At 31.4% G+C, this 12422-nt stretch overlaps 1 protein-coding gene across 6 annotated transcripts; it reads left to right on the forward strand.

The window, feature by feature from the left end:
* The first annotated feature begins 5342 nt into the window (after positions 1 to 5342).
* LOC114324117 (Bifunctional inhibitor/lipid-transfer protein/seed storage 2S albumin superfamily protein) lies at positions 5343 to 11366 on the forward strand. Of its 6 annotated transcripts, none has more exons than XM_082896002.1 (3): positions 5343 to 6511; positions 8380 to 8418; positions 10970 to 11366. In XM_082896002.1, the coding sequence occupies exons 1-3, from the start codon at positions 6193 to 6195 to the stop codon at positions 11059 to 11061; spliced, it is 450 nt and encodes a 149-aa protein (XP_082752128.1). In that variant the 5' UTR covers positions 5343 to 6192; the 3' UTR covers positions 11062 to 11366. The 6 variants fall into 6 exon arrangements, with proteins under 6 accessions (XP_082752128.1, XP_028127652.2, XP_082752129.1 ...); XM_028271851.2 differs by having other exon boundaries at positions 5402 to 6511; positions 8389 to 8418; XM_082896003.1 differs by having other exon boundaries at positions 6018 to 6511; positions 10901 to 11366.
* The last annotated feature ends 1056 nt before the right edge of the window (positions 11367 to 12422 follow it).

Consider the following 12422-nt stretch of genomic DNA (forward strand, 5'->3'; position numbering starts at 1 on the left):
AAGTGTACTCTCAATTATCTAGCGAATCCACACCCGAATCGCACTGAACCCTATATGCCTCTTCCAGCCCCGTCTTCACTTCGGAATTGTCTTGTACAACGTTGAATCCACAATACCGATGTCGAATCCACGACGATGAGCCACTCCAGAATCCGCTAAAGCTTCTGGCCCAAATTCTTTGAAAGCCACCGAAAAACAACTCTCTCTTTTGTATTGAATAAATAAAATAAACAAATCCTTTGATATAATCCACTCAATTCATGATTAATCTCTCACAGATATCAAGGAAAAAAGCAAAGAAGCTCAAGATATAAATCCTAATATTCAAGAAGAAGATTTGGAAGCCGTAACCTTAAAAATGGATGAAACCACATATTTATAGAAAACTGATCCGCGATCTCCGCTCGAGTACAAGAATGGCCGCTCAAACGGACCTCGCTCGAGTGCAGCAAAGTTAGCTCGAGCGTTAAATCTCAACTTCCAGTACTTTTGCAGACATGTCAAACTTCTGGAACCAAACGTTTTCTGCTCAAGTGCACAAACGACCGCTCGAGCGGACAAACAATTTCGAATGCATTTTTGCATTTTGCTTAAGGGGCGCTGCTCCTCAACCCCGCCTGGGTGTTGCCCCATACCCTCCAAGGGGTGATGCTCCTTGGACCCTCGCGAGCTGACTGGGCAGCTTGATCCCTGACATAGTCAGCGAAGTGGCAAACATGAAAGAATAAATTTCTGAAACATCTCTGTAAGGCGTAATTCGAGTTGGATTTGCATCTAAAACTCATAGCTTTACTGAAATAAAAGATCGAATATAATTACAACTGAAATGAGTTTTGTCAAACAGGATTGTCAAGAATAAAAACCTAACATAAAGGATATTGTTGTCTTTAAAATTGACCTACTCTCTCTAGGGGCGTGTGGCTCTCACATTTGGTTATTTTTTACCGAAAAAATTAACAGTGCATTTTAGTTTATAAATCACATAGAGATTATGTGCATTTTAATTTACAAACCACATGGAGGTTATGTGCTCATTTCTAAATGTTAAGATAATAACCATATGGGATAAAACAAAGTTTGTCCAAAATTAAATATAAGAAGGTGCACCTCCACCACCATCAAAACAATAAAAATTTGTCAACCATTAGAGATTAATTTATATATCCTAAATGTTTAGGATTACGACTTCATAAAATAGACTTACTGAAATTACCATTTAAACTTGTAAATTCAATCGGCTAGATTGTGTTTTAATCTCATAAGTGAGTTTGGACTTTTGCTCTAACTAGTCTGTCACGTATATAGTCTATTATCTTGTATGTATAATAATTATCTCGTAAAATCCATTAGCTATGATTTAATTCTTTTAAATCGTCACTCTATAAAATGTGAAAATGAGTGTCAAAGCCAACTTATATTTTAATTGACCATTGTATGCTTTTATCTCGAAAGTCATTGGGTAGTCATTGCCAAAGATAGATCCATGGATTCGTTTTTTGCTTATTGGCTTCATATAATTCAGAAATACTAGTTTTCGCAAAACTTCTTCTTCAAATCTCTCATCAAAGAGTGCTATTCGATAATGTATGTCTAGTGAACGCTAACCCAAGATTGACAATTTCTATCATATTATAAGATTTTTTATTGTGTTTTTTTTTTCAAAAAATAAAAAATAAAAAATCTTATACACTTTCTATTAATTTCATAACATTTTTTTCTTAAGAACTTTTTTTTCAATCTTTTCACTATTTCTAATACACTTTTTATGTAATTCTCAAAATTAAACAACATTTATATCTCTCTTCACATTTGCCAAAAAAAATATTTACATCTTACTCTTGTGATGTACAATATTTTTTTTGGTAAAAAAAAGTAAATATCATAAATTTTATATAAAACATTTAACTATGTTAAAGTTCAACAATTTATTATAACAAATATAAAATAAACTCAATAACTACGAAATTACCTAACAAATACCAGACAAGAAAACCCTTCACATAAATAGAAACAGTAGAGCTCTTAATTTCCTAATGAGAGGTACACTTTTTGTCTAACCTACTATTGGTTTTACATATTAAAGTGTGAACAAAATATAACATCTAATTGATTTATAATGAGATATATTTTTAAATATAAATTTTATTATTTTAGATGAATCAAATATTGTATCTTATTTATACAGTTTCAAAATGTGAAATTCAATTTCCAATATCAAATCAAGCAAGCAACCCAACGTTAAATTTCTTCTAGAAAGAAAGATTCAAACTTAGACCAAAAGTGCAGCCTGGCATAGTTAGTTAGAAAATAATTCCATTCACACATTTTTGTTTCAAAGTGTGAATAAAATACAAAATTTGTCTGAATTAAAATTATAAATCTTTCATTTAAAAATTATATTAATTTTATAGGTAAATAATAAATACACTCTTTAATATTTATTTAGGATATGGATTATTTCACGTGATTTGAAAAATTACAAATGATTTATTGTCAAAATTTTTTATACAACAGAGTTAACTGAAAAAATAAAATTTTCAATCGTTTTAATATACAATAATAAAATTACCAGAATTATTAATTAAAATAGTTTCTGATATCATTAAAAATTATTAATTGACTTGATTATTTATTAATAAAATGAGTCTTTTATTATGAAATTAAATATTTCAAGAGACAAATTATAATTTTTAGAATCATATGAGTAATTCGTATTTTATGTAAATTTTATAAGATGTATTATTTTAAATCAATTAAAATTTTATATTTTAATTATGTTTTTTTTAATAATGTGCGATGGTCCCATTTTGAATTTTTGAGACTTTCTAAGTGACACGCAAATTAATGATTTGTCTTTCTACGTAGGAGGCCACAAATTGAAGGAACTCCGAATACTTTTCTTTCGCTTACTTTTATACCCTGGCAAATTCAAAGTCTAGGTAGGCCTGTTTGGCGTTTTTCTATTATACAAAACTTATGAGTTATAATTATATTTGGTGTAATTTTTAAATTTATATAAAAGAAATTGAACATGTTTCAAATAAACTATTAAATAGTTTTTTTTTTATCATACAAACATCTAGAATATTCTAAAAATCATAATTATGACCCAAAAAAAAAAAAAAGGTTTTTATGAAACACTAGAAATTCACATTTTTATTCACCTATAATGATGTAGCAAAAGAGTTGAATTTTATATTATTGGATCTATAACAAATTAAAAATTGACATCTATCATATCACATCATTGTGTGTCAAATTTTGAGAATTTTTTATGAGTATCAAACATTTATCAAAAATCAAATCAGTTATAATTAAAATTATAACTAAATATCATTTGTTAATTGGTATTAAACAAATAATCTAGACGGGATCAAAATTCCTTAGAGACCAAGCTTAAGGTGAGCTTAATTTTCTGATAATCCAGATGGGAATTATTTTAGCAGATTCAAATCTCATTACAGGTGGGATTCTTCTCTCTCTGTTTTTTTGTTTGCATATATTGTGACAAATCTGTATAAAATAGACTTCTGCGATATTCATGGCGTAATTTCTACCGAATAAATCGAATATACACATAAAATCAAATGAATATATTTAATTTAAAAATAATCACTTTCCTAACTCACTTGGTCTCCTATATAACAAATTAAATGAAGACACTTTGACTATTCGTATTCCCGCATAACATGTATTTCTCTCTCATTTATTTGAAACTTTTCTTTTAAGTTGAATTTAACGGATAATACTTGTAATTTATTTTATATTTTTTTTTAAAACTTAGACAACGGGATCCACAAATTACTCATACTAGACAATTGCTACCCAGGTGAGAGTCATGGCACTATTAAAATACAGCCGACACACCCAAAAGTTAGGGGTGAGCATGGTCCGGATTGGATCAGATTTGGATAAAATCAGGACTAATCCGTTATCTACGGTTCCTGAAAAATTGAAACCAATCCAATCCGTTTAAATCATGGAACCAATCCAAATCAATCCATTTAAATACGGATTGAATCGGTTTAAGACCACGGATTCACATAATTAAATAACAAAAATATATATATATATAACACTTTAATTTCATAAAAATATAAACATAGCGCTATATTAGTTTCATAATAGTAACATCTATTTCTATAATAGCGACATATTGTTCTAGAATTTAAACAATCATAAGAAAACTGGTTTCACCATAAGTATTTAAACCATTACAAATTAAAACTAAAAATTAACAAACAAAAGTAATAAAAGAAGATATTATACGGTTTTAGGTTTGAGTTTAGATTTTATATAAAATAAGAGAAGATACTATGGGGAAGGATGTATAATAAAAATATATACTATTTATATACGGTTCAGATCGGTTCCAATCCGAAACCGTGGGATAGCCCCGCTCGCCCCGCCCCACCCCACCCCACCCCACGCTACCCTACCCTACCTAGGCCCTAAAGCCTCCCCCGACTTATGGTCAGGCCCAAAGAGGATTGCAATTTGTGCCTACATAGAAGTGCGTCGGAATTAATTTTTTTGAACTTAGATAGCGGGATTTACAAATCATTCATACTGGACAATTGCTGAGCAGATGAGAGTCATGGCACCATTCAAATGTAACACACTCCCAAAGGCTATCCGATGTGGGATAGCCCCGTAATTTATTTTACATTGATCTCCCCCCAAAAAAGTATATAAATAAAAAAAAATAGTAAATTACACTGATTTCACTTAATTTTTTTTAAAAATATAATAAATTTCATAATTTTAGCATAATTACATTCATCTCTCTTTTAGTAAGACTAAATTAATTAGATAGTGTGAAAATATAAAAACAAATAAGATAAAATATATATTTTAGTGTCAATGACAACATCATTTTTTTCATTGATGTGAGTAACAAATCATTAATGAAAATGTGGCTAAGTATTATGTAAATTAAAATCTTACGAGATCTTAATGTAATTATTAAAATCTTACGAGATCTTAATGTAATTATACTAAATTTGTAGAGTTTATTACATTTTTTTAAGCCTCAAGAGAGGTTGGTGTATTCATCTCAATAATTTGAATCGTTTATTTTTTGGATCACAGTGTATAAATTATTCATAAAAAAAATTAGGTCATCTGATAATTGTATCACGTTAGTTTATAATATTTATTTACAAAAAATAAATAATAAATATTATTTGAAAACTAATTTATTTATATTTCGAAAGGCAAATGTAATGAACCAATGAGGGTATGATTATCAGATTGATTTTTTTTTTTTACATAAATAATATATATATTGTAACTGTAAAAATGAACCATTTAAATAATAATTGGCTCAAACAGTACTTCTCAAGAACGAGAGAATTTCCACTACTAATTGGCACACCAATCGAGCCGTGAGCATGGTGTAAAACGGGCTTCCATCATGTAAAAAGCTTGCCTCTTTACTATTGGATTTGGATCATATTTCGTGAGATAAATACAAATGAAGTTGGCGTACACGATGAAGATCAGTGATCTTTGTATCGGTAAGTAGTGATTTTTGTTGCTTTCGCAGTGTTTAGAGACAAAACTGCTCTCATAATTCATAAGTCCTTTGGCGATTGCATATTTTAGTAAAAGAAGTCTAAAAAATTATTAAAAAGGTCAAAAAAAAAAAAAAAAATCAACAAATTCATAACATAAACAAAAAGATCAAAATTTCATCCTATTCACTCTATTTTTGTATGTTTTCAATAAAAATTTAAAAAAATTCAAATATATTAATTTTTTTTTACCTTATATTCTAATAGATAAAATACAAATATATTCTTGAAATTTATTTAAAATATGAAATATCCTTATAGTTTTAAAAATTATAAATACTCTCTTGCTCAAAATCTTCATTTATCAAAAGTAATGAAAAAATAAAAATTTTCACTATTCTCTTATATAATAATAAAATTATTTAAATTATTAATTAAATATATTTATAATATTATTAATTAATTTAATAACTTGTCTTCAACAAAAACAATTGGTGTGAACTTTCACCAAGTCGCATCGTGAAGTGTAATTTAATTCCGTGAAGCGCTCTATATAAAGTGGTCAAAAAATTCAGATAAGAGGAAAACAGAGGAAGGAAGGTCCAATTGGAAATTGAACTTTTATTTCTAAATAGTGAGTGAGAGAGAAACAGAGGAGAGAGAGAGAAGCAGAGTGATGGGTTGTTCGAAGATTTCTTTCTCGGCGGCGGCGATGGTGGTGGTTGTGCTGATGGCCACAACAACAACCAGGGTGGCGGATGGGCAACCAACGGCGTCGTGTGCTTCGAAGCTGACTCCATGTGCGAATTACTTAAACGTAACAAAGCCACCAGCCACGTGCTGTGATCCACTCAGACAAGCCGTGAATCAGGATCTTCAATGCCTCTGCAACCTCTTCAACACCCCTGGCTTTTTGGAAAGTATCGGCATCAACGTCACCGATGCCCTTGGCCTTGCCGGCCGCTGCAACGTCACCGGCAACCTCAGCTCCTGCGGTAATTGGGTTTTGAGTTTAATTAGGGTTTATATACACACACAAATTTTTGTATCTACATGATTATCACCTGAATGAATCTATCTACTGAAATCATTTGATTATATCACCTGAATGAATCGTTTTAGTGATTTTTTTGGGAAATGTTTTAACAAAAAAATATACTTTTTAATACGTCTCGACAAGACGAGACAAAAAAAATGGGGTAAAAAAGGTTTTTTTTTTTTTTTTTTTTCCCCAAAATAGGCCATTGGGTGTTGTTTTGAATTAATTATCACTATGATTGGTGATGTAAAAAACATGAATGAATCTATCTACTGAAACATAGATAGCATTGCTTTTGTTTTTAAGCAATTCTCTCTGATCTTTGTTGTTCGATTTAATAAATCTGAAATGAGTCTTCTGCTTGGAAAGTCTGGTGAACTCACTGAGTTAAGTTGGGGCTCAGCAAGTAATTGGCCTCGTTTGGGAACAGGCTAATTTAGTAATTTTTTGGCTATTTGGCTAAAAAGGTAGGTAAAAAAAACTTGTATGTTTGGGATAACTTTTTGACTAATTACGAAAAGATGTGCAAAAAGTAGAGAGAAAAGAGAATCTTTGACTTTTGGTATGGGTTGTTGACTTTTTGGCTAATTTAATAACTTTTTGACTAATTGACTAAAATAGCCTCTTGCCAAACGAGACAGTTTTATTTATTAATAGTAATGACAGAGAACACAAAACACAACCCCATAATTTTAAAATGATCTAAATTATTTACATCACCTTCAAACATAATCCCAAAAAAAATTCAAATTATGTCAGTGGGGATCGTGGGTCCTCCTTGTGTGGTCCAAACATTTTCCATTTATTTATTTATCTATCTATTTTTATCAACTATTATATATGTGAAGGGTAGAGTTGTCTTGAGAGCTAATTTTGTAAATTTTTTCAAAATACTTCTAGTTACATGAGCAGTTATACCCTAATTTTTTTTAATTTTTTAATTTTTTGGGGGGTCGATCTCTCAACTTCTGATTTTTTTCAAATTTATTTTAATTTTTAGCCTTTAAATTCAATACTATTACAGTTTAAAATCCTGTTTTTTTAAAAACAAAATGATCATGTGCACGTAGCGTGTGGCATCATTTCTAGTTTATTTAACGACGGCAGCAACGCTTTTCCCCTACCAATTTTTGGGAACACATTTGATTTTCTTTTTCTCAAAGTGAATGTTAATAATAAAAAACAGAAACCATTTAAATGAATTCTCTTTGAGCTTTTAAATAATCAGTTAGTTTTATTAATTTCCAAACAATATACCAATAACTGTGGGTTTACTTATTTATTTGTTTTAGATTAACAGGTCACTATGGGTTCGACCTGGATCTTATTGAGGCATAAGATCCTCTCACTAAATCTGTCTCTCGAAATTCTCAGATGATCCTCTGAATGAGAAGTGATTTGGAACAGAGAAAATGGAATTTAAGGACAGAAAATGAATGTAAATTTTATCATTTATTCATTTCTTGAGGTTGAAATCATAACTTCTTACGCGAGAGTCATAGCTACGGTCAACTAAGACAACCCAGTCAGTTGATCTGCTCGAGACCAAATTTTTTTTTTTTTTTCATGTCCTATTTATTTTTGGCAAAATTTTTAAGTTATTGCACATTGTTCTCAACTAACAATTGGACTTCACTTTATTTTCTTTATTTCTAATATGTTGAGTGTAAGTTACAGAGTGTCCACAGTGCCATAATTCCAAGTAGGACATGTAATTGTAATGGCAAACATGGTTACTTTAGTCACGTAAAATCTATTTTCTTCTCTTTCAAGTATGTGGTACATGAACTAATTACTCGATTTTATTTTTATTTTCTTCCACAGCAACTTCAGCTTCAGCTCCAAGTTCTCCAGTACCTCCAGGTACAAACTTACCTTCATAATATAATTCTCTCTTTGCAAGACTTATTTTCCACAAAAAGTTCTGCAATTATTTGTCTCCAGCTTGGTGTTTTGTGTCTGTGACTCTGTATGGGTTTTGGGCCTCACTTGTGTCGAACAGTAATGGCCCCAAGACAGTCATAACAACATAAACCCTTTAATGGAATTGGCCACACAATTTTTGACACGTAGAGTGAGACTTGGTTTGTTGAGGATATAAATGATTATATGCCTTCTATAACAGCTTGGGCAATGATTAATGATTTAACATGCTATCAGAATAAACAAAAATCATCTGTTTGTGTGGAGGAGAGCTTGCCATATGTGATTAAGGGTGTGTGGTAGGTTATCTAGTGGAAGGTTACCCTTTTTGATTGAGGCACTTTAATGGCAGGTTCTCTAACCCGGGCATGTAAAATTCTAGGGTCATGGTAATACCCACATGACACGTCAATAGTGTATTGTTCTGAAACCGAAAGTCTTTCTTTTAGGTTAGACGCCTTCTTTGTTAAGTGAAGTCTGATATCGCCTGAGTACTAAGTAATGTTACCTCAATAGTTAGCTTTTGGGGTAGAGTTTCTACCTAAGAGCTTGCAACATTCTTGTTAGAATAGTTTAGAAAAAGGAAATAATATGTATTGTATTAGATTGAATGAATGAATTAATCTTATACAATAGAAGGCCTATATATATAAGCTGAAAAAGAGTATTTTACTAGAAACCTAACTATGAGAAACAGTATCCTACAAGAAACCTAACTATGGCTATTCTTAAATATATCTAGGAAATCAATATCTAATATATTTAGGAATACCACATATACATTAACATTTTCCCTTAAACTCAAGGAGGATAAACATCTTGAGTTTGGAGAGAAAAACTAAAACATGACATAAAATTATATAAAATAAAAGGCAAATAAGTTGCAAAGTCCAAACGGGAGCGCAAGGGCGCTTAAGATATATTAGAAGTCGGAGCTAATATCGGGAGACAGTTTATGGTCTTGTTGGACTGTTGTAGGAATTGGCCGAAATTAATGTCGGGACAGTTTAAGGTCATGACAGACTATTGTAGAAACTAACTGGAACTAATGTCGGACCGTTGCAGAAACTAACCGGAATTAATGTCAGAATAGTTTAAAGGGGTCATGTCGGACCAATGTAGGAGCTAACCCGAATCAATGTCGGAATAGTTTATAGGGGTCATGTTGGACCGATGTAGAGAGTTAGACGTTGAACCAGTAAGCGTGACACACAAATAATTTATGACGTAGTGCTGAATGATGATGGTAACAGATAATTGAGTGTGCCAAGGGGCGGCTTGGATTGTATGCTAAAGAGGGCGGCTTGGGTTGTGTGCCAAAGGAATGGCTTAGAAAATGCGCCAAAAGGAGGCGGCTTAGAAAATGCGCCAAAAAGAGGCAGCTTAGGAAGTGCGCCAAGGAGACGACTTAGGTAATGTGTCAATGAGACGACTTAGGTAATGCGCCAAAAGAGGCGGCTTAAAGAATGCGCCAAAGGAGGCGACTTAGGGAGTGCGCCAAGGAGGCGGCTTAGATGGTGCGCTACAGGGGACCACTTAGTTGGCTTGCAAGGTGTATAATCATGTTCATCATGACATAGGTATAATACCCCCCTCAAACTCAAATAAGTTTGAAGGTAGAAATCTATTTGAAGTTAAAACCGAGGGAAAGACAAAGTGGAGCAGAAGTACAAAAAAAAATTAAAATTGATAGAGATATTTAGAGTAGGAATGAACCAACGAACAAAGGAAGAGATCATTATGAAACGATAATGATAGGAAAATATGACAGCGGAATAGGTTGAGGTCCGGCAGGTAGCCAAGGCAAGGTTGCCGCCCACCCGCTCGCCCGCCGGTCAGTAAAGTGAAATTACTAGGTACTTAAACTAGTTTTGATACCATGTTAGAATAGTAGAGAAGGAGGAAATAATATGTATTGTATTGAATGAATGAATTAATCCTATACAATAAAAGTCCTGTATATATAGGCTAAGAAAGAATATCCTATAAGAAACCTAACTATGGCTATTCCTAAATATATTTAGGAAATCAATACCTAATATATCTAGGAATACCACATATACATTAACCATATTCACCATGATATAGGTATAATACCCCCCTCAAACTCAAATAGATTTGAAGATAGAAACCTATTTGAGTTTGAGGGGAGATGTTAATGTATATGTGGTATTCCTGGATATATTAGGTATTGATTTCCTAATATATTTAGGAATAGTCTTAGTTATGTTTCTTGTAGGTTACTCTTTCTCATAGTTAGGTCTCTTTCTCAGTTTATATATACAGGCCTTCTATTGTATAGGATTAATTCATTTATTTAATACAATATATATTATTTCCTCTTTCTCTACGGTTCTAACAATTCTTATGCATCCAGTAAATGAATATCATCTATCTTGGGTTGAGTTTAGTATGTTTGCAGATATAGTTCTTTGATTTAACAATGCTGATGACTCGCTTCTCTAACAACTGACGGGGATAAATTTTACAGCAACGCCTGGAAGTGACAGCAACAGAGTCAGCATTGCATCGGCTGGAATGCCTAGCATACTCTTGTTTTGGGCTTCTATGATGCTCTATTAGAGGTGCTCTCTAAATCATTTGCAAAACAGAGTCATTTTAGTATTATGAAGCTGGATATGCACTCTTGGAGGTGTTCTTAGTCGATTGTTTGTAAAGTACTATCTAGATTTGAGTAGTGTTACGTTCAATCTGTTACTTGGTCGACTGTTTGTTGAACTTTATTATTCTGTTTCCTATACAATTCTCTATGTATAATTGAATCCACTTCTTCACATAGCTTTTGAACTCTGGCTCGTATTGATCTTGGAGCATTATGTACCCTTATTACCGATACATGAATAATATCGTTCATTAGCATTGTTTCAGTTTTTATGGGTTTTGTAACAACTCCATGTGAAGAATCTTGTCTGTTAGCATTGTTTCAGTTTCAACATTGTTCATTCGCATTGTTTCAGTTTGAGTTTTTTTAAAATTTTTTTTTTTTATGGAATGTTTGGGTTTGAGTTTGAATGGCCTATTGCGTAAATTGGGATTATGAATCCTCATCATTTTCAATCTTGAAATTGCAGAGTGCCCACAATCAATAAATTTTATGAAAATGGAAGTTAAATGCAACCAACATGGAATTTTTTTATATATAGAAGAAATTAGGTTCTTTTAAAACTTACTGAATTTTTATTTCTATCTACTCAGTTTTTTTTTTTTTTTTTTTTAAATCTAGTTGCATATAGTTTTGCTACATGAAATTATCCCAGCCAAATTTTAAAATAATTCTATTAAGCATTATTTTAGTTTCAATATTGTTCATTTGCATTGTTTCAGTTTGATGATTTTTTTATTTTTTTATTTGGTTTGAGTTTGAATTTGAGTTTGAATGGCCTATTGCATAAACTGGGATTATGAATCCTCGTCATTTTCAATCTTGAAATTGCAAAGTGCCCACAATCAGTAAATTTTATGAAAATGGAAGTTAAATGCAACCAACATGGAATTTTTTTATATATAGAAGAAATTAGGTTCTTTTAAAACTTACTGAATTTTTATTTCTATCTACTCAGTTTTTTTTTTCTATTTTTAAAATCTAGTTGCATATAGTTTTGCTACATGAAATTATCCCAGCCAAATTTTAAAATAATTCTATTGAGCATTATTTTAGTTTCAATATTGTTCATTTGCATTGTTTCAGTTTGATGATTTTTTTTTTTTTTTGGTTTGAGTTTGAGTTTGAGTTTGAATGGCCTATTGCATAAACTGGGATTATGAATCCTCGTCATTTTCAATCTTGAAATTGCAAAGTGCCCACAATCAGTAAATTTTATGAAAATGGAAGTTAAATGCAACCAACATGGAATTTTTTTTATATAGAAGAGATTAGTTTCTTTTAAAACTTACTAAATCTTTATTTCTATCTAGTTAGATAA

Source organism: Camellia sinensis, chromosome 11, assembly GCF_055761805.1.
Source record: "Camellia sinensis isolate YWXY chromosome 11, ASM5576180v1, whole genome shotgun sequence".
Classification (NCBI taxonomy): domain Eukaryota; kingdom Viridiplantae; phylum Streptophyta; class Magnoliopsida; order Ericales; family Theaceae; genus Camellia; species Camellia sinensis.